Below are 25,827 nucleotides of genomic sequence, written 5' to 3'. Positions count from 1 at the left end.
TCTCGGCAGAAGAAACCCGGGCTGGTTCCTCAAAAACAGAGCGCATTTCTGAGAAGAAGGTTTGGACTGAAGCGGTGGTAGGATCGTTGCGGTCCCAAAGCGGAGTGGCCCAAGACAACGCCTTTCCAGAGAATAAGCTGACCACGAATGCCACCTTAGACCGTTCCGTGGGAAACTGGTCAGCCAATAGCTCCAAGTGCAGAGAACATTGGGTCAGGAAGCCACGGCACAACTTAGAGTCCCCATCAAACTTATCCGGAAGAGAAAGACGGACTCTGGTGCTGGAAGCGGCAGCTTGCAGTTGAGGAACTGGCGGAGAAGATGGCTGTAGAATCAGAAGTTGCTGAACCATTGCAGTCAGTTGTGACAACTGATGTCCTTGTTGGACTACTTGTTGAGACTGCTGGGCCACAACGGAGGAAAGGTCTCCAAGGCTAGGTAGCGGCACCTCAGCGGAATCCATGGCCGGATCTACTGTCAGGATCCGGGTTGGCGGAGGGTGAGGACACTGGAAGTGGATCCTCTGTACCAGAGAGGTGATGGTGTGGGCCGTACCAGGGGAACGGAGTCTAAGGGGTTACTGGTATTCAGCAGAGCCCGCCGCAAAGCGGGATGGACTTGCTGCGGCAGGTAACCCCCAGGTCGTTCCTCCCAGTAGCGACTCAACCTGGTCCCTGGTTGGACTTGATGGACGTATGTCTTTTTTCAACCATACTAACTATGTAACCTCTCTGGCGGCTGAGATGGCATGGTACAAAAGGACTAGGCAAGGCAAGGTCAGACGTAGCAGAAAGGTCAGGGCAGGCGGCAAGGTTCGTAGTCAGGGGTAACAGCAGAGATTCTGGAAACACAGGCAAGGACACACTGGAACGCTTTCACTAGGCACTAGGCAACAAGATCCGGCAGGGACAGGAAGGGAAGTTTTATAGGGGAAACAGTGATTGGACTAGATTGGGCCAGGCACCAATTAGTGGTGCACTGGCCCTTTAAATTTCAGAGAGCCGGCGCGCGCGCACCCTAGAGAGCGGGGCCGCGCACGCCGGGCAGGGACAGAGGAAGGACGGAGCAGGTGAGAAGGGACATGGGATGCGATCCGTGAACGGGCACGTCCCGTCCCACGGATCGCATCCCCTCCGGTGACAGGGTAGCAGCGCTCTCGGTCAGCAGCGCCGACCGGAGCGCTGCAAGCAGAGTAACGCCGCGAGCGCTCCGTGGAAGCAGCGGGACCCGGAGCGCTCGGCGTTACAGCTGGGTACTCAGCTAGTATCTTTATATAATAGCAGCTTTCATACTGACTTGCCCACTTACATTTCAATTGGAAGGGGGGGGGGCACATGGGGAGGCACAGCATGATAGTGGGCATCCACTTGGCAAATGAGGTCTAATGTGGATAAATGTAAAGTTTTGCATCTAGGCTAAAAAAAAAAACTGCATGCATCGTATATCCTGGGGGAGTAAAAATAGAGAGTCACTGATAGAGTAGGATCTCCGTGTACTTGTAAATTATAGACTAAAGAATACCATGCAATATCAAGCAGCTGCTTTTAAGGCTTGTAAGTTATTGTCATGTATCAAAAGAGGCATGTTCTAGTGGGACAGGAACATAATACTACTGCTTTATAAAGCATTGGTACAGCGTCATCTGGAATAAATTGGTCAGTTTTGGACACTAAATAGGATGTTCTGGAGCAGGAAGGTACAAATGTGCGCAATTAAACTAATAAGGGGCATGTAACATCTTTATTAAGATTAAAATAATTACATTTGTTAAGTCTTGAGAAGAAACTTTTAAGGGGGGGTATGATCAATTTATTTAAATATATAAATGGCAAAAAAAATATTAATGTGGGAATAACTGCTGTAGGTTAAGCCCTCTCAAAAGACAAGGGGTTATTTTTCTCCATCTCATTAAGGTAACTTTCACACTGCTGTTGTGCCCCGACCTTAAAGGACCATTAGACTCTTTTTTTTCTTTTCTTTAATGGCCATTTTGGGAAGGGGGACTATTGGCAATAACTGGTCCCGATGGACCCCATTACATATAATGGGGTCTGTTGGGCGCCGTTATTTTGTAGCGGGAGTAGTGGGAGGAAAAGACAGCACATGTAGTAATTTTTCTCTTGCTATTCTCCCCGGCTCCCCTGACGGCCATCACGCTGCCGAGTCCTAATGGCAGTATGAAAGTAGCCTAAATAAGGTTTAGTCCCCAGAGGTGACAAGCCTTCTTTACTATAAGAACTGTGAATTTATTAAACATTCTACCTCAGGAACTGATCACAACAAAAATCGTTGATCCTTTCAAAACAGGCTTAGATGCATGACTGGATGGGATTTTAGATACATCCCTTCCCCTCTAAACCCACTCCCAACCGATTATAACCCCCTTTTTCCCAAAAAGGACACTGACACATATTGTGGAAAAATTGGGCCTTGTGGCCTGTTTATTTAACAAGAAAATAAATAACAGTTAAATATCTTATACATAGAAACATAACCAAAGTTCACTGGAGAGCACTCCCCTCCCCCAATCAGACTTATGCACCATGCTCTTACCCCTGCCTATGACAACCTGGCCCAGGGGCACCCAGATAACCTTCTGCACCTTCCTTCAAACTCCTGAGGCCCAGAACTACCACCAAGAGGCCCAATTGAACAATCTCAAACATTTATTTTTCAAACTACTACCTCCCTCGGGACCCTTTCACACGCCACACCACCCATCACTACCCAACCAACAATACAAAAGGGGCGGGTGGGCGGGACCTTTTTCCTGCTTCCATATGCCGACTGGTGAGTACCCTCCCGTATAGAAACCCTTTAAATACACTCCCCCCCCCCTCGGCTCCAGATGACCTCCCTGTCGACCTTAAAGGGGCAGCAGTAAATTAACCCCTTATACCCCCATTACCTTGCCATCCCTCCTGGAACCCAAATTACCCCCTATTCCATATGGGAGGGCCACTAAAACCCCTCGCTCTGTTTGCTCCCATGACTGGATGGGATTTTAGATACATCCCTTCCCCTCTAAACCCACTCACAACTGATTATAACCCCCTTTTTCTCAAAAAGGACACTGACACATATTGTGGAAAAATTGGGACGAGTGGCCCATTTATTTAACAAGAAAATAAATAACAGTTAAATATCTTATAGATATAAACATAACCAAAGTTCACTGGAGGGCACACCCCTCCCCCAATCAGACTTGTGCACCATGCTCTTACCCCTGGCCACGACTACCTGGCCCAGGGGCACCCAGATAACCTTCTGCACCATCCTTCAAATTCCTGAGCCCAGAGCTACCACCAGGAGGCCCAATTGAACAATCTCAAACATTTATTTTTCAAACTACTACCTCCCCGGGACTCTTTCACACGCCACAGATGAAAGATAGTGACACCTTACTAACTTTCATCCCGCCACACACTCAAAGCAATCTCAATACCCCCTTGCAAAGCCAACGCCAACAAGTCCATCCCGATATCGTTCAAATGTATACCGTCTGGATCCAAAAATTCCCCGGGCTCCCCCTCCAGGTCAGTGTGGCGCACCACTATTCCCCCATTGCAACGAACAAAGCGACCCACCTCTTTGTTCAGTTTAACCCAAGCCTTATTCAGCCGAAGCACCGACACCTGCCGTGCCACCACGTCGGACCACACAAATAGCAGACCTGGAAAGGTAGACTGTAATCTCAAAATGTCTAGTTTAATATCCCTAATCAACTCCCGAGCTGACTGAGGGCCCAAATCGTTACCCCCCGCATGCACCACCAATATGTCCGGGGGGCAGTCTAAAGAAGTGTGAAACTGCACCTCAAGGAGCACCCTACCCCACAGCATGCCACCAGTCCCGATCCAATACAACACTGCCAAGTCCCTCGAAAAACCCAGCTGTCTACCATCCCACCTTACAGCAGTCCGAACTGCACCCCGACGGACATAGAAGTTGCCGAGAATCCACACCAAACACCTTCCGCGACCTGAAAAACACAAAAACAGGAAAAGCATAGAAAATAACCACCCCCCACAAGACACTCATAACAAATGCAGACGGACATACAGACGAAAACGAGCAGACTCCCAGCGCCCTATCCGCCGAATCACTTCTCACCCATCCCCCACCGGGCTGCCTCAGTAGCAGCAACGATCCGAAACGAATGAGAACTGTAATCCCCCGGTGACAACCCCTTCGCCACCAAACACCTGCGAAAAACCGACACAAACTGAAAATGTGAGAGAGAAGACCCATCCCTATGCACCAGCAAAGAACCCACACCCTCCGGCCGCACTGACAAAAATGCACACACACATCGCACCGGGCACACCAACGACCCCGGCAATTTCCCTAAAACCACCCAACAACCCCGACCTCTCTGGTCAGTTTTAGACCAGCGCAAAAAACAATGCACACCCTCTGCCTGCACCACCACATCCCCGAATAACAAACCCCCAACCACCGACCGACTCCGAGCCACCAATTTGGAAATCTGAAAGGTCCCAAAAAAGGCCAAAACAAAGGCGACCCGAAACAACAGTACTTCATAATCATCAGTGCACTCACACCCTACACACTTCACCAAAAAAACCAACAAATCAAAAGAAACTGGGCGACACCTATCAGGTGGAGTCCCACCCCTCCGATATCCCTGCAGGGTGCGATGCACTAAAAAATGCTTAGTCGCATCCCCTAGGCCCTGTAACTAAAACCAAAACGCCAGCGCTGACATGTGGCGCGACACCCGAAACCGACACCCCCGACTCAAACAGCATACCCACAAAGTACAGCACCACAGCCACCCAATCCTCTAAACCAACACACTCATCCACCCTTTGCAGCAACACCTCCCATTCACACCAAACCTTCGAATACACAGACCAAGTGCAAGCACTCAACGACCTTCTGATCAACTGTGCCGCTGCTCCCAAACCACGCTTCCCAGCTGATCGGTGCAAGGGATCCTGCACCGCTCCGCCTCCGGTGCCAGGATGCGAAACCTGTCCCACTGTTAACGAGAGAGAGAATCAGCGACCGAGTTGACAACACCTGGAATATGCACCACCACCAACTGCGCATTCAATAGCAAGCCCCCCAAAACCAGATGCCGAAGCAAGCACAACACAGGCGGGGAAACTAGAGATCTGATGATTGATCGCGTGGACCGCTCCCATGTTATCACAATGAAAACGGGCCCTCCTATCCCTCAACCGATCCCCCTAAATTTCCGTTGCCACCACAATAGGGAACAGCTCTTTCACAACTAAATTAGCCACCAAACCCACCTCCTGCCAAGAGTCCGGCCACTCTGCCGCACTCCACTCCCCTTGAAAAAACGCCCCATAACCTACCAAACCGGACGCATCGGTAAACAAGTCTTGCTCAGCATCATTAACCACCTCCGCCATCCACAGGGACCTGCCGTTGTAAACAGACAAAAAGGAATCCCACACCTCCAAGTCCGCCCGCACTTCCCCAGACAGGCGAACGTAGTGATGCGGAACCGACACCCCTGCAGTGGCCAAGGACAAACGCCTACAAAAAACCCTGCCCATTGGTAAAATCCTACAGGCAAAATTAAATTTCCCCAACAACGACTGAACCTCCCTCAAAAGGTTCCTACTTACAACAACGACACTGCTGTACACACTGCCTCAGATTCACCAACTTGTCCTCAGGCAAGCGACACTTCATCCGATCCGAGTCAATCACTATCCCTAAGAACTTTACCACCGTAGATGGGCCTTCCGTCTTATCTGGAGCCAGCGGGACCCCAAAACGCTGCGCAACCACCTCCATAGTATGCAACAAGACCGAACAAATCTGAGAGCCCTTTGGCCCCCAAAAAAGAAAGTCATACAGGTAATGCAGCACCGAGGACCAACCGGCCTCCTGCCGCATCACCCATTCCAAAAAACAACTGAAAGCCTCAAAATACGAAATCTAACAGCCCAACGGCAAACAACAATCAATATAATACTAACCCCCCAACGAATCCCCCAAAAAACGGAAACTAGTCGGATGGACTGGCAACAAACGGAAAGCCGATTCCACATCCGTCTTGGCCAACAACGCCCCCTGTCCAAACTTGCGAACCCACCGCACCGCTGCATCAAAGGGAGTATAGGACACCGTACAAACCCCCTCTGCAATCCCATCAATCAACAAAGCCCCAGCCGGGTAAGACAAATGATGTATTTATCTGAACTTGCCTGACTCCTTCTTAGGCACCAGGCCACTTAGCGAACCAACCAACTGTTCGGCTGCTGAGAAACCGCCGGCCGCCCCTTGAAAGGGCTAAGACCCCCCCACGAGGAGCGTCTATAAGGCTCATCCATAAACTGATGTCCTTATGATTCCACCTCAAGGAAGGCTGAACTGCCTTGTGCTGACGAAAATGTTCATCATAACGCAGCCAAGCCACTCCCCCATACACCCTATATGCCTCCCCAATGGAATCAAAATAGCAGAAAAGCACCGAACAATGTTCAGGCGCCTTCTCCCCAATAACACTCGCCAATATAGAAAAAGCCTGCATCAGCCGATACCGCCGCTTCTCTTCCTCCTCCTTCTTCCTCTCCTCCGGCTTTTTCCTATCTAGGTTAAATTTCTCCAATGGAAGCAAGGAGAAGATCTCGACATACTCGTCCTTCCAGATCTTCTCCTTCACCTCCGGTTTCAAGTGAGCCCCCAACGGCCCCTCAAAACAAACGTAAACTTCTCCCTTCGTGGAATCTGCCATACGCACATCCTCAACTACCGCCTTAGCTGCCACTGCAGTCCCCGCCACACCTCCACCAGCTGCCGGAGCCACCACCTGCCCCCCCCGATGAAGCAGCCAACATCCCCCCCAACGGCGCCATCACCTGCACACCAGCCGCTGGAGTAACCCACACTGGAACTGGGGACACCTCCCCGCTAACCCCCCAGGATGCCCAGACAACACACCTAACAGCTGCGCAAGTAAATCCCGCAACCCCCCATCCCCTGCCACATTAACAGAAACCGACCCCTGCCCCATAACCCCAGTGGACTCACCAGGCTGACCTGAAGTCGATGCCCCAGCAGCCGCAGTCACGGGCGTCCACTCCCTGGAACCGCCGGCCGCTCTCCCGCCATCCAAAGCTGACGAAGGACCACCGGAAGGTTCCGCCAAGTCCGCTCCAGACTCCCGCCGCCGACTGCCCCCCTCACGGGCTGCCATCTGATCCGGCTCCGCCAGCTCCTCTTCAGCATCTGCATCAAAATCAGATAGGAAAAAAGCATCAGGAGAACAGTCCCCAGCTGCAGCACCAGGCCTGCAATGCCGATTCCTACCACCAGGTGGAGCACTCCTCTCACTAGAACACACAGGATCCTGCAGTCCTCTAGCAAATCTATCATCTCTGCCTGGCAAGGAGACGCTGGTAGCAGTGGAAAGAGAGGACCTCCGATGTGACCTGACTGCTCCTGTTTCCAGGGAACTCTGCTGTGGAGCTGCACTCCCCCCATGAGAAGGTGAGCCAGCTGTGTCTTTGCTGTCTCTGGGCCGCTCATTCCTCACTGCATTGGCCCCAGAAAGCCATCTGGAGCCCGACCCAGGACTAGCCTGGGCCGGCCCCGCCTCCACCACTCTAACCTGACAGGCCGCAATACAGGAAGCCCCTGACACCTCCTCCAGCCGGGATCCACGCCGGGCAGATGTGGAAGCTGCCGCAGACCTAGTAGGGGGGCCGGCAACACTCCCAGCTCTGGTCACCCCCCATTCACCTCCGACCCCATGCCTCGATGTCCTCCAGCCCGTCTCCTCCTCCGTGATGGCCGCACCACCACCCGGGCTGCGCTGTAGGGAAGGAGCCGAGGGACCGGCTTCCACCCCTGCTCCTGTAGCAGCTACCATACACCCTGCCGCAGACCTTCGGGAAGCCGGCCCAGATGTACACCCGAGCGCAACCGCCGCTGGCTTCCGAGAGGACCGCACAGGGTTCTAACACCGCCGCCTGGTGCAGGGAGTGGGCTCGGGACTCAAACGCTCCAGAGCCCTGGACCTGCGGGACCCGAGCCGCAAGCCAGGGAGGGGGTCCACCTGCACCCCTCTCCCACTCCCCTGCACCCTCTGTACCTGCTCCTGCACCCAAGCATCCCCATGAGTGGCCACAGCAGTCCGGAGGCGGGAGAATAAATCATGCAGGGACGACATGGCACCTTCTTCCTGCTTCCACACGCCGACTAGTGAGTACCCTCCCCATTAGCAACCCCTTAAATACACTCCCCCCCTCCCCTCCAGATGACCTCCCTGTCACCCCACTCTCAGGCCACCTGCTGCCGTTCCTTAAAGGGGCAGTAGTAAATTAACCCCTTATACCCCCATTACCTTGCCATCCCTCCTGTAACCCAAATTACCCCATATTCCATATGGAAAGGCCACTAAATCCACCATCAAGGCGCTACTACCCCAGGGGTTCCCCCCGCTCCATTTGCTCCAAATCTTAGAACAAAATAATATTACTGTGCATGCAGAAATATAGAATAACATTCCTTCCCTCTAATCTGCCCATACTCCTTCCGTTCATCTATCTCCTCTTATCCTTGGTTAAACCTAATGAACATTGCAGGATAAAACTTACCAGGAAAGGTTAAAAGGACCTTAACATGTATAACTTGGTAGAAAGAAGAGACAGAGGGGATATGATAGATACTTTTAAATACATAAGGGGAATCAACACGGGCATATTTAAAAGAAGAAAAACTACCACAAGAGGATATAGTTTTAAATTAGAAGGGCAAAGGTTTATGCAGTAATATCAGGAAGTATTACTTTACTGAGAGAGTAGTGGTTGCATGGAATAGCCTTCCTGCAGAAGTGTTTGCTGCAAATACAGTGAAGGGGTTTAAACATGCATGGGATAAGCATAAGGCTATCCTTCATGTAGGATAGGGCCAGGGACTATTGATAGGATTCAGATTATTGGGCAGACTAGAGGGGCCAAATGGTTTTTATCTGCTGACACATTCTATGTTTCTATGTCTATTTGTATTAACCATAGTTACTATGTAACTATGTATAAGTGTTTACACGGCAGTTACATCCAGTGACTTACATGTGACTCTTGGAGTCATTCTCTTTACTTTTCTCCTCTATCTGGCTCAGACTGTGACTTGTTTATGTAGAATCATCTTAGGCTCCATAGTTTTCCAGCACCCTTCTCTCCTTTTACTTAACCTTTGTGCCCTAAACAATGCCTCCCTTGGTGCCCTGCAGAGGAAGAGTAAGTAGGTAAGGGGTGGGAGCCGGTAAATAGGAATCCTGTAGGTATAGGTGTGATTTCAGACAGGGAAGACAGGGAAAAGTGAGGCCCTGCTAACCACTGTCCCGTGACAATCCACCCAAGGTAGCAGACTCTCAACAAGGCAACGGTCCCTACGCTGGACTAAAGTGCAGGGGCATCACAAGTCAAAACAATACACAAAACAGTGAAAGTCAGGGAAACAGGTCAGGACACAAAGGGTTAAATTTATACTCCATTTAAATTAATTTAATTTTTTTCATATCAACTGGCTCCAGAAGTTAAACAGATTTGTAAATTAGGAAACAATGTCCACTATGTGGAGTAAAATCAGGTGCTCTTTGTCGGATCAAATGGATACACACAGGAGCAATCTCCAACGTGTTTCGGATCAGACTGGATCCTTAATCATGTCATAACAAATATACACACATAAAGGTTTATATGGTAGTTACAACTGGTCACAAGTCCGCAACATACAAAACATGGAAAATAAAACCGGTAGATAAGACCTGGAGACTGGATTCTATGTCAAAGATGCTGAATTGAAGGTATCTTGTAGAGCTAGTGAAAGCCATGTAGTTATCAAAGACAGCATAACTTTATTAATATGTCAGGTGTAGGGAACAGCTCAAGTGGTGGGGTTGGCAATGACTGAATTCACAGACGCAGCAGGTTTCAAACGTCCAAGAGGATGTTTATTTAAATGATTTTAGGCACAAAGCACAGTGCACACAAAACAACAAAACTTACGCCTGTCCGCCTCTAATTAAAAATCAGGATACCTCACTATCCAACTGTGGGCCTAATGTCTGGGACCAAGCAAACTCACAAAATGTCCATAGAGTAGGGTTCAGCCTTGGTAGGTTTGAGCTGCAGTTCTGCCTGTGGCTGATTCTCATCTCAGTCTCTCTAGCACTCAAACCCGAACAGCCCTTACAAGGTCCATCAACCAGACAGGAGAAAACATTTCCAGGTAAACCTGATCAAGCCATGGAAAGATCGTGAGGCTTTGGTGGCCTCCCAGATTGAGGTTAAAGATGTAGTGCAACCAGTTCCCCCAGTAACAATAGGTGAGACATTGCCAGTGCACCCGAAGCAGGAGGTGAAGGAATTCCTGCAGGAAAACAGATGCTTCCTCCCTAGCAAAATGGAGTAGGGAAACCCGTAGTGGACTAGGGGAGTGGACTGGAGAACTCCCACTTCCAACCGGTTCTCCAGTCCAGGAAATCTAGCCCATGTAACTTAAACAAAAGAGCTCTAGCAGCATATAACCTTCTGGATTTCCTTTATCGTGCCTGGCTGAGGAAACCAGGCAAAATATTCACCCCATCCACCACTTTCCCATACACTTTCCCACATATCCCCCCCCCCTCTTCTTCAGACCAGAGGTCTGGGGATTTTTAGTGACCACACAGTACACCCTGGACAATGCATCCACATTTTCCCGGTCTATGTTCCACTTAAAACTTACATTTTGTATAGAGAGAAACCATCTGCACTCTTGTATTTCTCTCTTTATATTGTTTCATCCAGGCCAGAGGAGCATGGTCTGTCACTAACACAAATTCTCTACCCAGCAGATAATATTTCAGGTACTCCAATGCCCACTTGACTGCAAGACACTCTCTTTCCACTCTGGCATAATTTTTCTCGGCTGGGGTCAGTTTCCTACTCAGGTACATTACTGGGTGTTCTTCCCCATTTACCACTTGTGACAGGACTGCTCTAAAACCTGTATCAGAAGCATCCATCTGGACCAGAAACTGTTTGCTGAAATCTGGGGAAACAAGCAATGGCTGTTCACAGAGGGCAGATTTTAGGCTCTGAAAAGCCTTTTCTGCCTCTGGAGTCCACTTCACCATTACTGATTTACCGCCCTTTATTAATTCTGTCAATGGTGTAGCAATTGAGGCAAAGTTGGGCACGAACCGACGATAGTACCCGGTTATGCCAAGGAAGGCCCTCACCTGTTTCTTAGTTAATGGCCTAGGCCAGTTCTGTGTCAACTCAATCTTATTGATCTGGGGTTTTTCCAGCCTTCTACCAATATTTTAACCAAGGTGTTTTGCTTCCTCTAGACCCACTGCACACTTCTCAGGGTTTATGGTTAAGCCTGCATCACTGATGGCGTCTGACACAGCCTGTACCTTACAGAGGGGACTTTTCTAGTCAGATGAAAAAATTACCACATTGTCCAGGGTGGTCTCAATATTAGATCCTCAGCCTCTGAAATGTAGCAGGGGCCCCATGTAACCCAAATGGCATCACAACATACTGAAACAGGCCTTCTGGAGTGGAAAATGCTGTCTTCTCTTTAGACTCCTCAGATAACGGTATCTGCCAATAACCCTTTGTAAGGTCAAGTGTTGTGATGTACCTTGCCCTCCCAAGCCTCTCAATAAGTTCATCTACCCGGGGCATGGGGTATGCATCGAATTTTTAGACCTCATTTAATTTTCTGAAGTCATTACAGAAACTCCAAGTCCCATTGGGCTTTGGGATTAGCACAATGGGACTTGACCATTCACTAGTAGATTCCTCAATGACACCTAATTCAAGCATGCGCTTGACCTCAGAGGACCCTGCCTCCCTACGCGCTTCTGGAATCCTGTATGGCTTTAGGTTTATTTTACTGTGAGGCTTAGTTTTAATATGGTGTTTCTTTAGTACGGCCCGGTAGGTCAGTAAACTTGTGTCTGTTTTCCTGCAGGAATTCCTTCACCTCCTGCTTCGGATGCACTGGCAATGTCTCACCTATTGTTATTGGGGGAACTGGTTGCACTACATCTTTAACCTCAATCTGGGAGGCCTTGCGATCTTTCCATGGCTTGATCAGATTTATGTGGTAAACCTGGAAGGGTTTTCTCCTGTCTGGTTGATGGACCTTGCAATTCACCTCAATCATCTTTTCTACAACTCATAGGGACCCAGCCACTTTGCTAGAAACTTACTTTCAATGTTCTGCACTAAAACCAGGACCCAGTCCCCAGGATTGAAGGCCCTCATCCTGGCAGATCTGTTATAAATTTTGCTCTGGGCCTCTTGAGTTCTCTGCAGATGCTCTTTGAATATAGACATCACCATCGCTATCCGGTCCTCCATCTGGGCCACATGTTCAATAATACTTTTATATGGGGTAGCCTCAGTCTCCCAGGTTTCTTTGGCAACATCTAATAAACCCCTTGGATGCCGGTCATAGACTAACTTAAAGGGCAAAAACCCTGTAGACGCCTGGGGCACCTCCCTGAGAACATGAGGTAGGGTAATAGGCAGTCCCAGTCCAGGCCACCCCTTTCTACTACATTTTTTAGCATATGTTTTAGGGTTTTATTAAAGCTCTCTACTAACCTGTCCGTTTGAGGGTGGTACACTGAGGTACGGATGTTAGTGATTTTTAACAACTTACATAGTTCTTTTATGACCTTTGACATAAAGGGCATACCCTGGTCAGTAAGGATTTCTTTAGGGATCCCTGTGCAAGAGAACATGTAAAACAATCCCCTAGCGATACTTTTGGAGGCCATATTTCTTAAGGGTACCGCCTCCGGGTACCGGGTAGCATAATCCAATGCCACCAATATGTATTGGTGTTCCCTAGCAGATTTGACAATGGGCCCTACCAGATCCATGGCAATTCTCTCTAAGGGTACTTCAATAATGGGAAGTGGCACCAAGGGGCTATGGAAGTGTGGTGTTGGGGCACTTAATTGGCATGTGGGGCATGACTCTCAGTACCTTTTCACTTCTTCATACACCCCAGGCCAAAAAAACCTTTGGAGGACCCTCTTGTGTTTTGTGCACCCAAATGCCCCCCAAACACATGGTTGTGAGCTATGTCCAGCACCATGCGGAGGTATGCTTTAGGCACCAGAAGCTGTTCCACAATTAGATTTTTAACTTTGGTGATCCAATACACGAGATCCCCATTCATGGCAAAATGTGGACATTTCTGGTCAGCTTCTGGTTCCTGTGGTACTCCATTTACTACAGTGACGTTTACCCGTACAGTTCCCAGAGTGGGGTCTCTCAATTGCTCAGTCCCAAAGTTACCCCGAGACACTTCTAGATCTAAGAACTGTTGGCAGGTTAGGGAAAATTCTTCTTCCCCATCTAACACCTGCAAAGGAAAAAGGTCATCACTACACATTTCAGGTGGACCCACATTTTCATTTTGCCCCTCATTGTTTTCAATGGTTATCTCATATGACAGGGAGAGGTACATATTCAGCTGGAGTTTCTTCCCCATCTGCAGAAGTACCACGGCCTAATATAACTGCATACATGAGTCATTATACAACCCCGACTTCGTAGGTCACAGTTTTAGATGGGGTCACGAACCCCATCTAACCCCTTAAGGACCCAGCCCATTTATACCTTAAGGACCCGGCCATTATTTGCACATCTGACCACTGTCACTTTAAGCATTGATAATTCTGGGATCCTTTTACCTTTCATTCTGATTCCGAGACAGTTTTTTCGTGACATATTCTACTTTATGTTAGTGGTAAATTTTTGCCAATACTTGAATCATTTCTTGGTGAAAAATTCCAAAATGTGATGAAAAAGATGAAAATTTTGCATTTTTCTAACTTTGAAGCTCTCTGCATGTAAGGAAAACAGACATTCCAAATAAATGATATATTGATTCACATATACAACATGTCTACTTTATATTTTCATCATAAAGTTGACATGTTTTTACTTTTGGAAGACATCAGAGGGCGTCAAAGTTCAGCAGCAATTTTCCAATTTTTCACAAAATTTTCAAAATCAGAATTTTTCAGGGACCAGTTACATAGTTACATAGTTAGTACGGTCCATATGTCCATCAAGTTCAACCAGGGAATTGAAGGGTAGGGGTGCGAAGTGGATTTGAAGGGCTTTCTTATTAAAAAAAAATACCCCATAAATGACTCCATTATAAAAACTGCACCCCTCAAAGTATTCAAAATGACATTCAGAAAGTTTGTTAACCCTTTAGGTGTTTCACAGGAATAGCAGCAAAGTGAAGGAGAAAATTCTAAATTTTCATTTTTTACACATGTTCTTGTAGACCCAGTTTTTGAATTATTACAAGGGGTAATAGAAGAAAAAGCCCCCCAAAATTTGTAACCCAATTTCTCTTGAGTAAGGAAATACCTCATAAGTGTATGTCAAGTGTTCGGCGGGCGCAGTAGAGGGCTCAGAAAGGAAGGAGCAACAATGGGATTTTGGAGAGTGAATTTTGCTGAAATGGTTTTTGGGGGCATGTCACATTTAGGAAGTCCCTATGGTGCAAGAACAGAAGAAAACCCCCACATGGCATACCATTTTGGAAACTACACCCCCAATAACGTGCAGTTTTCCCCCCAAATGTATCCTTTTTACAAAGGGTAATGGGAGAAAATGCCCCCAAAAATTTGTAACTCCATTTCTTCTGAGTATATAAATACCCCATGTTAGGACATAAAATGCTCTGTGGGCGAACTACAATGCTCAGAAGAGAAGGAGTCACATTTGGCTTTTGGAAAGCAAATTTTGCTGAAATGGTTTTTGGGGGGCATGTCGCATTTAGGAACCCCTATGGTGACAGAACAGCAAAAAAAACACATGGCATTCTATTTTGGAAACTACACCCCTCAAGGAATGTAACAAGTAGTACAGTGAGCCTTAACACCCCACAGGTGTTTGACGACTTTTTGTGAAAGTTGGATGTGTAAATGAAAAAAAATATTTTTGTTCACTAAAATGCAGTTTTCCCCAAATTTTACATTTTTACAAGGGGTAATAGGAGAAAATGACCCCCAAAATTTGTAACCCCATTTCTTCTGAGTATGGAAATACACCATGTGTGGACGTCAAGTGCTCTGCTGGCGCACTACAATGCTCAGAAGAGAAGGAGCGCCATTGAGCTTTTTGAAAGAGAATTTGTTTGGCATGGAAGTCGGGGGCCATGTGCGTTTACAAAGCCCCCCGTGGTGCCAGAACAGTGGACCCCCCCACATGTGACCCCTTTTTGGAAACTACACCCCTCTCAGAATTTAATAAAGGGTGCAGTGAGTATTTACACCCCACTGGCATTTGATAAATCTTTGGAACAGTGGGCTGTGCAAATGAAAAAATAAATTTTTCATTTTCACTGATCACTGTTCCAAAAATCTGTCAGACACATGTGGGGCGTAAATGCTCATTGTACCCCTTATTACATTCTGTGAGGGGTGTAGTTTCCAAAATGGGGTCACATGTGTGGGGGGGGTCCATTGTTCTGGCGCTATGGGGGCTTTGTAAACAAACGTGGCCTTCAATTCCGGACAAATTTTCTCTTCAAAATCCCAATGGTGCTCCCTCTCTTCTGAGCATTGTAGTGCGCCAGCAGAGCACTTTACATCCACATATGGGGTATTTTCTTACTCAGAAGAAATGGGGTTACACATTTTGGGGGCTTTTTTCCTATTTTCCCTTGTGAAATGAAAAATTTAGGGTAACACCAGCATTTTAGTGAAAAATTTTAGTTTTTTCATTTTCACGTCCAACTTTAATGAAATTCGTCAAACACATGTGGGGTGTTAAGGCTCACTATACCCCTTGTTACGTTCCGTGAGGTGTGTAGTTTCCAAAATGGGATAACATGTGAGTATTTATTTTTTTGCGTTTATGTCAGAACCTCTGTAAAATCAGCCACCCCTGTGCAAATCAGCAATTTAGGCCTCAAATGTACATAGTGCTCTCTCACTCCTGAGCCTTGTTGTGCATCCGCAGAACATTTTACGCCCACATATGGGGTATTTCTGTACTCAGGAGAAATTGCGTTACAAATTTTTTATTTTTTTTTTGCTTTTACGGCTTGTGAAAATAAAAAGTATGGGGCAACACCAGCATGTTAGTGTAATTTTTTTTTATTTTTTTTACACTAACAGGCTGGTGTAGCCCCCAATTTTTCCTTTTCATAAGGGGTAAAAGGAAAAAAGCCCCCCAAAATCTAAAGTGAAAATTCTCCCAAGAACGGAAATACCCCATATGTGGCCCTAAACTGTTTCCTTGAAATACGACAGGGCTCCAAAGTGAGAGAGCGCCATGCGCATGTAAGGACTAAATTAGGGATTGCATAGGGGTGGACATAGGGGTATTCTACACCACTGATTCCCAAACAGGGTGCTTCCAGCTGTTGCTAAACTCCCACCATGCATGGACAGTCAGTGGCTGTCCTGAAATGCTGGGAGTTGTTGTTTTGCAACAGCTAGAGGCTCTGTTTTGGAAACACTGCCGTACGATACATTTTTCATTTTTATTGGGGGGGGGGGGGGGACAGTGTAAGGGGTGTATATGTAGTGTTTTCCCCTTTATTATGTGTTAGTGTAGTGTAGTGTAGAGTTTTTAGGGTACATTCACACTAGTGGGCGTTTGCGGTGAGTTTCGCGCTAGGAGTTTTCCGCTGCAGTGAAAAATTTGCCAAAGCCCAAACTTGAAGCAGAAAACTTACTGTAAACCTGCCTGTGTGTACCCTGTACCCTGTACATTCACATGGGGGGGGGGGGGGGGGAGGCAAACCTCCAGCTGTTTCAAAACTACAACTCATTCAGCCAAGTACAATGCACATTCAGCCATTAGGACGTGTATACTTGTCCATGGCTCTCGTGGGTGCTGTCCAGTGCACCCATGAGATCGCAGCAGGGGCTCGGCTGCAACACACAGCCAGGACCCTGCCGCAATGCCGGGACTGAAGTAAACTTCAGTCCCGGCATTTTAACCCTTACAGCCGCGGTCGGAAGTGACCGCTGGCTGTGTGTTATGACAGAGGGAGGGAGCTCCCTCTGTCACCCCTGCAGCACCCGGCAGCGCGATCGCGTGGTGCTGTGTGTGATCCCCGGTGGGCAGGGGCCTGCGTTACTGCCGGGACAGAAGAAAACTTCGGTCCCAGCAGTTTAACCCTTACAGCCGAGGTCGGAAGCGACCGCGAGCTGTAAGGAGTTTTGACAGAGGGAGGGGGCTCCCTCTGTCTCTCTCTTGTAGCACCCCGCAACTATCGCGGGGTGCTGCTGCTTACCTGGGCAGCCAGGGGTCTTTACTAGGACCCCCAGGTCTGCCCCGGTTATTGCCTGACAGGACGTGCCTGAGGCACGCCCTGATATGCTGCCTGCTAGTGTAAAACTGGCAGACAGCATATAACTGCAATGATTTGGAATACTAAGTATTCCAAAGCATTAAAAAAAGTGTAAAAAAATATAAAATAAATAAAAGTGTAAAAAAGAAAGTGTAAAGACAATAAATGTAAAAAAAAAAGCGAAAAAAAAGTGTAAAAAAATTTTAAAAAGTGTAAAAAAAAGAAAATTAAAATAAATTTATTAAATAAATATAATCAAAAATAAAAATGCATAATGTGTAGGATCACACGGCACACATCCGCAGCATATTACATGCTGTGGATGACCGCCAGCAGTCACGATAATGAGCTCCCTGCTGCGGCTAGGTAGCTTTGTGTGTCCACTCATAGCGGCGGATTTCCCGCCAGCAGTCATGAGCGGACACACTGAGCTCGCCCCTTGTGACTGCTGTCAGGGGCATCCGCAGTGTGAAATAAGCCGCGGATGTGCTCTGTGTCCCTACACTGCGTCCCGTTCATACTGCGTTTCTGCAGTGTTAGAGGTATCCGTCAGCATCACGTCAAAAAGAGTGATGCTGACGTATACTGTAGCATCTCCATTTATTTCTGAATGAGACTGCTCCAGTATACATTGGCATCCCTTTTTTGACATGACAACGGGCACCTGTACTGCAGAAACGCAGTATGAATGGGGACTATTTATATAATGATCCCCTGAAAGCCAAAGGGCGCTCCTCTCCTTCTTGGTCCTACCAGGCGGTCAAGCAACCAGATATAGCCTAAGTAGGGGTACTGCCCAGCCTTGGACGAACAGGGTGATAAAATATGGGGTGTATTTCCTCCATTTCAAAGCGACTTACCAAAATTATGTCCCACAAATAAAGAATTTGTGGGAAAAAAAGCCAATTTCAATTTTTTCCACTGACTTTGAAATAATTCTAGCCACACAATAAGGCCTCAATGTACTCACTTTTGCCCTAGGTGAATACTTAAGGGGGCGTAGTTTCGAAAATGGGGTCACTTCTGGGGGTGCGGTATTGTTCTGACAGCCAGAATGCTTTGCAAGTTGAAGTGCAGCCCATAATTTGTATAATGAAATCCTGAAAGCCAAATGGGGCTCCTCTCCTTTTGGGTCCCACCATGTGGCCATGCAACCAAATATGGTCTAAGCGGGGGTATTACCGAACACGGGACAAACAGCGTAATAAAATATGGGGCACATTTTCTACTTTTCAGATGTTATGTACAAAAAATATGTCCCACAAATGATGCAATTGTGAAAAAAAAGAAAATTTAAATTTTTTCACTGATTTTGTATCCATTCCAGCCACACAAAAAGGACTCAAAGTACTCCCTTTTGGTCTAGATGAATACTTTAGGGGGTGTAGTTTCCAAAATGGGGTCACTTGTGGGGATTCTGTATGGTTCTGGCAGCTAAAACCCTTTGCAGGCATGAAGTGCGGCCTATAATCCATTCGGCCTAAAAGGATGCCCTGAAAGCCAAATGGCGCTCCTCTCCTTCTGGGTCCTACCACACGGCCAAGGAACCAAATATGGCCTAAGTGGGGATATTTCCAAACATGGGCCGAGCAGCTTAATAAAATATAGGGTGCATTTCTTGCAATATCAGAAGTGATGTACAAAAAATATGTCCCACAAATGATGCATTTGTGAAAAAATGCAAATTGCAAATTTTTAACGCTGACTTTGTAATAATTCCTGCCAAAAAACTATGGTGTTAAAATACTCACTGTACCCCCTAGCGAATACCTTGAAGGGTCTAGTTTTTAAAATGGAGTCATTTGGGGGGTGTTCCTATGTTCTACCACCTTCATATTTCTGCAAACCTTGCATAAAAAATGTACTTTTCAAATTTTTAAAATTTTCTAAATTTCAAGTTAAATTGTTAGGCTTCTTATTAATTTAAAATGTGAATTAAAAACAAAAAAATGCTGTCAAAATAAAGTAGACATCTGAAAGTATAAGTTTCATAAACTATTTGGTCAGTAAGTATAAATATATGCAACCTATAAGTGTTAAAATAGCAAAAAATCTTACGTTTTTTTTTTATTTCATGATTTTTTGCAATGTAAAAAAAAAACTACAAATGATATCGGCTTACTTTTACTATGTACATGAAGGACAACTTGTGACAAAAAAACAGTGTCAGAATTATCGTGATTGGCAAAATATTACCAGAGTTATTCTCTAATAAAGACAGACATCCCCGATTTGAAAAAACATGCCTGGTCTTTCAGGGGCGTACAGGTTTATTTGTATTGGTCCTTAAGGGGTTAAGCATAAATGCTGTTGAGAAGGTTAAAAACAATATTAGATGTGGAGATTTGAAGCACAAATAATTCAACATAGAATCCTATTGGATCTTTGTACTAAACACAAGGAACCATACGGTATGAATCAAAGACATGATTTAACCCTGACATATTAATAAAGTTCTGCTGTCTTTGATAAATATTTTGCTTTCACTAGCTCTACAATGTACAGTGGTCCCTCAACATATGATATTAATTGGTTCCAGGAGAACCATCATATGTTGAAACCATCATATGTCGAGTACATATGTCTATGTAAAAATGGTAATTGGTTCTGGGGCCTCGGAACCATTGTATGTTGAATACATATCTCTATGGGAAACTGCTAATTGGTTCTGGGATGACCATTGTATGTGGAGTGTATGGGGAGTGTTTAACAAACTAGGGTGCCTCCAGCTGTTGCACAACTACAACTTCCAGCATGCATGTACAGCCATTGACTGTCTGGGCATGCTGGGAGTTATAGTTTTGCAACAGCTGGAGGCACACTGATAGGAAAACATTGATGTATGGGGTGTATAGTGTGTATATGTATTGTATGTGATGTGTGACATCGCATACAGTACTGTACAGTTCTTTAAATACCTTCAGGGGGGGACAGAATGTCCTCCATTACGATCCTGCCGACTACAGCTCTATAGGAAAGGAAGGGGAGGACAGCCAGCAGCTCATTGGATGCCTGCAGCAAGATGCTGCAGGCTATTGGCTATGGCGGCACTGGGGGGGCGGGGCTTACACGGAGCTCACAGTGGAAGCCTGTATGAGTTAGCAGGACAGCATGTGAGTAACAGGAGGCAGAATGGGGCACATTAAACAACTATCTGTCAGTTGCTGAAGTTGTCAGCGCTGTCAGATAGCTGTTTGTATGATGGCCCCGACACACAGCAGCATCATATGTCGAGGCTGCCTTCAACATACGATGGGCTCTGAGAGGCCATCATATGTTGAAATGATCATATGTTGAGGCCATCATAAGTCGAGGGGTCACTGTAATTCTTTGTCTTCATGCTATAGCAAATTTCTGTGCATTATGGTACCTATTCCTATTGTATGTTACTGACTAGATACTTTACAATTCAGTGTATAGCATCTTTGATATAGAATCCAGTCTCCAGGTTTTATCTGCCGGTTTTATTTTCCATGTTTTGTATGTTGCTTTTAACTTTGTGATGTCACGGACATGTGACCAGTTGTAACTACTATATAAACCTTTATGTGTGTATATCTGTTACACCATGATTAAGGATCCAGTCTGATCCGAAATACATTGGCGATTGCTCCTTTGTGTATCCATTTGATCAGATAATAAATAGTGTTGAGCGGCATAGGCCATATTCGAATTCGCGAATATTCGCGAATATATGGATGAATATTCGTCACATTCGCGAATATTCGCATATTCGGAATATTCCCGTTTTATTTTCGTATATGCGAATATTCGCGCGTGCGAAAATTAACGTATGCGAAATTTGCATATACAGAAATTAACATGAGCGAAAATTCGTATATGCGAAAATTAGCATACATGAATTTTCGCATATGCGAATTTTCGCACGCCAGTCTCACACAGTAGTATCACAGCCTTCTTTACACCACAAAAGCTGGAAGCAGAGAGGGATGATCACTGTGATGTGTACTGTGAAGAAAAAAAAAACACGAATATTCGTAATTACGAATATATAGCGCTATATTCGCGAAATTCGCGAAATTCGCGAATATGCGATATTCGCGAATAATATTCGAATTGCGAATATTCGCGAGCAACACTAATAATAAAGAGCTCCTGATTTTACTCCACATACCATGCTGGACATTGTTTCCTGTTTGTATCCCTGCTACTTAGTCCGGGAGCGCTGCCGGTCCAGTCCGAGTGCACGTGGTTGGAGTTAGCGGCGGTGAGCTGTCAGCTACCTTCAGATTTGTAGATTACTTCTATTAAAAAATCTTAATCCTTCCAGTACATATCAGCTGCTGACGTTCAGTTATTTTCTGTCTGACCACAGTGCTCTCTGCTGACACCTCTGTCTGTCTCAGGAACTGTCCAGAGCAGGAGAGGTTTGCTATGGGGATTTGCTCTTACTCTGGACAGTTTCTGACAAGGACAGAGGTGTCAGCAGAGAGCACTGTCCTCAGACAGAAAAGAACAACTCAACTTCAGCAGCTGATAAGTACTGGAAGGATTACATTTTTTTTTTTTTTTTATAGAAGTAATTTGCAAATCCGTTTAACTTTCTGGAGCCAGTTGATATGAAAAAAATAGTTTTTCACCGGAGTACCCCTTTAACCAAGAGTACTGACTAACAAGGAATCAGGAAGAAAAAACAGCCGGTACACAGAGTACTGATAAACAGGGAACAAAGAAGATATAATTGCAGGTTTGCAGAGTACTGACAAACCGGTACAGGATACAGGTATACAGTTCAGAAAACAGGTAACTGGTGTCAGGTCATAATACAGGTTCAGGTTTAAACAAGGTAAAGCCGAAGAACAAATATAAAAGGCAATGAGCAAAGCAAGAAAAGTAATGGGTCAGATCTATTCTGAGGTGAAGTATAAAAAATAAGAAAAAAATACAAGTTTATGTACAAACAAGAGAAAGCAGAAGCATAAAACACACAAGGAAAGGGGCAAAGCAAGAAAAGCAATGGTCAGGCCAGCAAAACAGAGGAAAAGTCAAGAAACAAGCCAGGGCAAAAATGCACATGACTAAAACAGCAACAAAAGCAGACTAAACACAAGACAAGGCTAAAATTTATGCAAAAAAGTCATAAATGCAAATCAAGAGCCCAGTTAGAATGACAATGAAGAAACTAAATACTGATTGTCTGGTGCCTGTAACTCCTCACTGAACAGAGAGTAGCATTCACAGCCTGGTCAAGTATGGTTGTTACAATAGCTTAGTAATTTATTTTCCCCAGGATGCTCCATTGGGGATAACATGTCTGACTGCAGGGGTCTGGCTGCTGGGGACCCCCGCGATTTCTGGCAGGGCACGCCAGTCATCTGTTGCACGGTGCCAACTCTGCTATGTGCCGGATGACCGGTGATCACAGCCTCCTCACCCTTTCCATTCATGTCTTTGGGAGGAGGCTTGACAGCTGTGTACTATCCGTCATGCGCTCTCCCATAGACATGAATAGAGTGGATGTGGCTTGATGTCGTGATCAAGAAGACCCAGGCTTCCATGACTGAAATTACACAGCGCCGGCCCGGAGATCTTGCGGGATCCCAGCGGGGGGACCCCCCCATGATCAGACATGTCATAGGGGATACCATGTCTAGGGGCGGAATTGGCCCTTTAAAGGAGTATTTTGGTGTTTAAAAAAATAATCATAACAAAAAAAATACTTAGATTGCTTGGGCCATACAAAAAAAAAAAAATAAAAAAAAAATAGGCTATCCTGGGTGTCTTAAAGGTCCCCCTGCATCTTTTGTTTAGTTTCTTCCGGTCCTCTCCTGCTTCTGTCTTTGAGAGCTTTGAGTAGGACCTGCCTGGATATCCAATCACTGGCTGCAGCCATGTCCAAGCTCTTATCTTGGAAGCAGGACCAGAAGCAGATGAAACCGGAGCTTTAAATAGATTTGTAGGGGACTGAGGGTAGGTAGGTATGGCTCTTTTTTCTTTTTTTTCTACAGCCCTATCAATCTTTAGATATGTTAATTAAACACCAAAGTACCCCTTTAACTTGTTCCCTATTTGATCCATATTGTATCTGTATTTTTATCAGCATTTCATCTATTTTTTTAAATCTTTTTTAACATGTAATTATTTTTTCCTGTCTAGTAGAAAGCCAAAATGATTAATTTTACAGAAAACCAGATGCAATGCTGAAGCAATATAGATCACATAATGATGATATTTCTATAATATGGATCTGATAAATGGATGTATTAGGCAGAAAAAAATAGATGAAATACTGATAAAATACAAATGTATGTGAAACAGGCCTTATGATGATTCTGGCTACACAAAAGAACATTTGTTCCTGTCCTGAACTAATTGCCTATTTTTGGCTGACATTCCAATAAAAGTTCAGCCCTAGCAATTTTATATACAAAGCAGTCAACTATTAACAGGAATTGAGAAAAGAGTAGCAAAGCACTATGAAAAAGAGATCTGGACCATAGTCCTTGAACCACTGCCTGCTTGAAGACAGTTTTCGTGTTTACTGTGTGTTTTGGCACTTTTTTTCGTATACAGAAGCCATTAATCTGGAAGAGAAGAACAGAGTAAAGACATGACGATAAAAGATCTTAAAAATATTCTTATTATATCCTTTGGATTTCTCCTTCTTTTTACAGCTTATGGGGGATTGCAAGCTTTACAGGTAATATAAATATTATTACACAACATGTTTGTTGGAATTTTATTGATACATTTTGTGAGATATGTTATAGAAAAAAACATTTTATACCAATGTTTATGATAATGGGGGGGATTTATTGAAACCTGTGCCGAGGAAAGATTGATAGCAACCAATCAAATAGCTTCTTTGGCCTTTTCAAAAATGAAAGAAGCAAGCTGATTGGTTGCTATGGGCAACTGCACCACTTTCCTTTGCACAGGTTTTAATAAATCTGTCCCAATGATGTCTATTATACCATGTTGTATTTTCTATATTTTATGATTATTCGCAACAAACAATCTTTAGCAAATTTCTGTCAAACAAAAATATAGTTTTAGATATAAAGATAACCTGTGTACGTAAAAGAGTTAAAACATTTTTAAACTGGCCAAATAAAAATAATATTTGCAATCTGGCCACGCTGCTGTTTTATTCGACTGGGCTCTTCCATTTGGTTTTAAAGGGGTACTCCCCTGGAAAACTTTTTTTTTTGTAAATCAACTGGTGCCAGAAAGTTAAACAGATTTGTAAATGATTTTTATTTTAAAATCTTAATCCTTCCAGTACTTATTAGCTGCTTTATGCTTCACAGGAAGTTCTTTTCTTTTCAAATTTCCTTTCTGTCTGACCACAATGCTCCCTGCTGACACTTCTGTCCATGTCAGGAACTGTCCAGAGCAGGATAGGTTTGCTATGGGGATTTTCTCCTAGTTTGGACAGCAGAGAGCACTGTGGTGAGACAGAAAGGAAATTAAAAAATATAAGAACTTTCTGTGGAGCATACAGCAGCTGAAAAGTACTGGAAGGTTTAAGATTTTTTAAACAGAAGTAATTTACAAATCTGTTTCACTTTCAGGCACCAGTTGATTTAAAAAAATCCATTTTTTGAAAAATAAATTTCATAGATTTTTTTTCCAAGCCAAAAACTCTTTAGCAAGATGTTACATGAATGTCTAAAGTGGAATATTAAATGTACTTTAAACATTTGGATTTTTAGTGGCAGAGGTGCAAGGTACTGCAGCATTGCCCTGTTCTCTTAAATGGGATAATGCTGCAGGTATTCTGCAGCGTTCTGTAGTCAGGAACAAATAATGTAGATTTTGTAAAAAATATTTATTCATTATATGCAATCCAGTGGTATGTTATACTGCATGTAGTCTGATCCTTTGCAGTTTAGCTGCCATGATAGAGTCACAGTAACCAGAAGCAGTTCTTTGCTGGGCCCATAGCAGATGCAGGATCGGCCTCTATAGTAGCTACATCCCTTATTGGATAAAATACATACAACAAAAGGGGAATATTTACTAATAATGACCTAGACTAATACCTAGGTCATGTAAATGTCAATTTCACATTCAAAAATGTGCAAATTTATCACAGTAGCTTATGTTACTTGATAAATTTGACAAATCTTTAGACAATTATTAATTAGCTTAATTGAAAGTGAAGCGGCTTTATGACACATAATAGGTAACGCCCACTTACCACAATGCATTGCCCCTTCCTAAGACATACTCCTTGTTTAGAAATGTACGAAGGTATCTTAAAAGTTTTTTTTATAACATAATAAATGTTGTACAATTTTTCTTTTGCCAAAAATAGTGCTAGAAATCTAGGCTATTTGCAAAAGTAAACCTGCCCCAAAGTCATTCCTTGTATACTTCTATTTTGAAGTATATGAAAACTGTAACAAATCTACACTGTGTCAACAAGGCCTTATTTTGCGTCACAGTTGTAGTAACAGAGTTCATCAAAAACACTTCTCTTTAAAAACTAAATACCGTATTTATCGGCGTGTAACA

The 25,827-nt window shown here is 44.9% G+C and overlaps 1 protein-coding gene across 3 annotated transcripts in view; it reads left to right on the top strand.

Moving 5' to 3' along the window:
- The window catches only part of LOC130362475 (protein unc-93 homolog A-like), a 93,797-nt gene that overhangs the window by 17,369 nt on the left and 50,601 nt on the right, over window positions 1-25,827 (top strand). Inside the window, exons 1-2 of one of the 3 annotated variants that reach the window (XM_056567020.1) lie at window positions 7,333-7,494; window positions 23,881-24,007. In XM_056567020.1, the coding sequence (XP_056422995.1) occupies window positions 23,918-24,007 (90 nt within the window). In that variant the 5' untranslated portion in view covers window positions 7,333-7,494; window positions 23,881-23,917. Of the gene's footprint in view, window positions 1-7,332; window positions 7,495-23,880; window positions 24,008-25,827 lie in introns of those variants that run through there. The other 2 variants (XM_056567022.1, XM_056567021.1) reach the window with 2 other exon arrangements.

Source organism: Hyla sarda, chromosome 3, assembly GCF_029499605.1.
Source record: "Hyla sarda isolate aHylSar1 chromosome 3, aHylSar1.hap1, whole genome shotgun sequence".
Classification (NCBI taxonomy): Eukaryota; Metazoa; Chordata; class Amphibia; order Anura; family Hylidae; genus Hyla; species Hyla sarda.
Note: the sequence above shows the minus strand (reverse complement) of the source record. Positions and strands in the feature narration are given on the sequence as shown.